We start from the raw sequence: 3,396 nt of genomic DNA, 5'->3' as shown, positions 1-3,396 counted from the left end.
ACATATTTATTCTTACTTTACAGGGACTTTAAGGAAAGACTTCAATAAATTCAACATACACACTTTTTCAAGAAATAATTATTTAATACCAAAGTTCAGTTTGGTTCTTTCAGCTATACAATATTAACAATGAACATAAAGTCTTCTAAACTATTTAAACAACACTGTTGGGTTTTATTTAACATCGTACTGTTGCTGTCTTATTTTAAAAGAACGGGTTCACTCAGCGACCTTTAACCCTCCTGTTGTCCTCGAGTCAAGGAAGGAAGGGAAGACGAAGGAAGGAAGGGAGGGAGGAAGAAGGAAGGAGGGAGGAAGGAAGGAAAGAAGGAAAGAAAGGGAGGGAGTAAGGAAAGGAAGGAAGGAAGAGAAGAAAGGAAGGAAGGTAGGAGGGAGGGCGGGAGAAAGGAAAAGAGGAAGGGAAGAAGGAAGGAAAGAAGGACAGAGGAAAGAAGGAAGGTAATGGGGAGGAAGGAGGGAGGGAGGAAAAGAAGGGAGGGAAAGAAGGAGGGAGGAAGGAAGGGAGGAAGTAGGAAGGAAGGAAGGTAGTAGGGAGGGAGGAAGGAAGGACAGAAGGAAGGAAAAAGGGGGGATGGAGGAAGGAAAGAAGGAAAGGAGGAAAGAAAGAGAGAAGGAGGGAGGGAGGAAGGACAGAAGGAAGGGAGGAAAGAAGGAACAGTCAAAACAGACGTGGTCAATTTGACCCGCGAGGACGACACAAAGGTTAAAGGAACAGCTTCAGAGCGAGGTCTGTGGATTTAACCCCCTTCATTTTTTACAGCGTTGGCTCGTTTTTAAAGAGAGCTTCAGGGTCAGCAGGGAAAGTAGGAAATTACAGACTTATTTCAATGTACATAAAAGTGTTGTATTAATTAAGACAGACTTATAAAAAAAAAAGAACCCGCTCTTTTATCAGAAGGTAAAAGAAAAGTCCAAAATAAAAGTCCAGTTAGTTAAAGTCCAGGTCAGACTCTCCGATGAAGCTCAGAACTCGAGCAGGACAGTCAGTGGCTCCGTTGAGTTCAGGACGATCTCTTGTTTCTGTCCGTAGACGCCCTGCTCCACCTTCACGCCCGCCTTGGTGCACTTCGCCGACTCGGACATGAACTCCCTGCAGGAGGACACCAGGTTGGAGAACAGCTGGGCTCCCCACCACAGCTCACAGCCGCCTTTATACTGCATCCGTCTCCTGGGAACCAGCTCCCCGATCAGAGACTCCTGAGGGATTAATAACACGCTGCCGGGAAGGTCCAGAACGGAGACGGTGTGTCCAGAGTCTTTTCGGAAGAATTTCGTTGTCATCAGACTGTTTGCTATTGAGGAGATGATGCATATAAGTTACAAAATGTTTTACAAAGACGAAAAAACTCAACCAAAATACTAGAAACAAATGTGTACTAACCCAAACCCAAAACAATGAGTACATTTCAATGCAAATCCATTCAAAAACACACATTTTCTTCCATTAAATTACGTCTAAATATCAGTTTGCAGAATAAAAAGACATTATTAAATTACCCATTTCATATGTGATGTCCTCTGTGGCTCCGTGGAAGAAACAAACATAAACAACGATCCCTTCATGGATCTGAGGACAGACGTTAAATAAGGAGAAACTGTTACTACATGAACAGAGTTATTACACCACTAACTGAATATCTGATAAATGACGGGACAGTTGTGCATATTAAAGGAGCTATTGTATTTTTACCAAATTTCACTGGTCAACAACAAGTCAAATTTGGTCACTAGCCTTTACAAAAATGTATATTTAGCTGCACAAAATTTAAAAAATGATGCTTTTAATTTCCATTTTTTGCATATTCAGGCTCATTTTAGGAAAGGTCCACCTAGAGGAAATGTGTATATGGTGTTTTTACAGCCCTCAAAATGTAAAAGTAGGTCAAATTTAACCCTGAACAGTATGTAAGGGTTAATAATTGACTTTTGAAAATCAATGTCTCTCCCTCTTTATCACCAGCTTGTGACGCCACTCTAAGAGCAAACTAACTAACAGTCAAACAAACAAACCTCGGCCCACTGAGCGTCGGCTCCGTCCAGCGCCGGTCTGATCTTGACTTTGGCCTGACTGCACTGCTGGATCACCGTCCGAGCCTGAAGCCTCTTGGACCTCCGACTGGAAGCAGCACTGCTCACAAAATGTGAAAATAAACGTATGAATAACTTGCACACATTCTTTTTTTGTGGACCCAGCATCAAATTTCTGCTTTTAATCCATTTTGAGAGAATATATTAGAGGATTATGGCAAAAATGTCTAAGTGGTGTAACCATAAAACTTTATACCAAATAATTCAACTTGCTTAAAAACAGTAAATTCTCAATAAAACACCATATCAACTAGTTTGGCATGATCTTACATTATAACTTTTATATTAAATAAAGGTAATGGAATACAATTGTTCTAAATATTACATTTACTCTGGTAACCATGGAGATCAGGAAACATTTACATGTTTTAAATGAAATCATTATTAGTATTAGTAAGTCCACTTAAATACACTGTAGGTGATAAAATATGTAATATTTATCATTCTTTTGTGGTTACACCATTTGACATTTTCAGGAGCATTCAGTCTTACTTTTGGTAAAAAATGGTGCAAACTGTTTTTAAAAATATATTTCTTTAATTGCTCATCTTGCCAACCCTTATTTGTCACTAACGCTTATATTAAACTAAATCATCTATATTCTTCAAAACAAAACGGCAACAAAAAAATGTAATGTTTAATTATTTAATCTTACAAGAATAACAAATAGCTGCAACATATTTAACGCTATCCATTTGTGATGGAGACACATGTTAACGTTTAAACCAGGCGGGGAGTTCCGGTCCTCTGAAATGATGCTAATGCGGAAGTAACTTAAAACTGCATTCTGTCAAAAGGCCACCAGGGGGTGACCGTTTTGGGGTCAAAAGGACTTCCGTCTCTATACAAGTCAATGGAGAATTCACCAACTTCTCACTTGATTTCTAACCTCAGTAAACGTTTTCAAAATGTGTTTATGGTCTCAATCGCTAGTTTAAAGCCTTCTTCAATGCAGTATGATGTTCATTTGGGACATTTTGGCCTCCCTGATTTTATATGTGACGATAAAGCAGGGTATGCATTAGGGCGTGGCTACGTCGTGATTGACAGGTTGATTGGTTCACAGGTTCAGGAGGGCGCCTCATGCTCCTCCTGATGCCCATATAAGTAGAATCCATGTTTTTATTTTTCCCAGCATGCACCAGAAATTTTCAAGATGGCGCTGCTCAGATCCGAAACTATTGGCCTCCGAGCAGCAGTCCACAAACCAATGGGTGACGTCACGGATCTATATACAGTCTATGGTTTAAACAAGGTTTTTTTCCCGCCTAATCATCAACTATCCAG

The 3,396-nt window shown here is 40.0% G+C and overlaps 1 protein-coding gene across 1 annotated transcript in view; it reads right to left on the bottom strand.

Annotated features, from left to right (window-relative positions):
• Positions 1–547: 547 nt before the first annotated feature.
• Positions 548–3,396, bottom strand: part of LOC134001225 (uncharacterized) — a 9,470-nt gene continuing 6,621 nt past the window's right edge. The window contains exons 10-12 of the mRNA XM_062440794.1: positions 2,032–2,149; positions 1,519–1,588; positions 548–1,313 (exon numbers count right to left, since the gene is read on the bottom strand). Coding sequence (XP_062296778.1) covers positions 985–1,313; positions 1,519–1,588; positions 2,032–2,149 — 517 coding nt within the window. The 3' untranslated portion in view covers positions 548–984. The remainder of the gene's footprint in view (positions 1,314–1,518; positions 1,589–2,031; positions 2,150–3,396) is intronic.

This window comes from Scomber scombrus, chromosome 19, assembly GCF_963691925.1.
Source record: "Scomber scombrus chromosome 19, fScoSco1.1, whole genome shotgun sequence".
Taxonomy (NCBI): Eukaryota; Metazoa; Chordata; class Actinopteri; order Scombriformes; family Scombridae; genus Scomber; species Scomber scombrus.
This window is presented reverse-complemented; position numbering and strand designations above follow the sequence as displayed.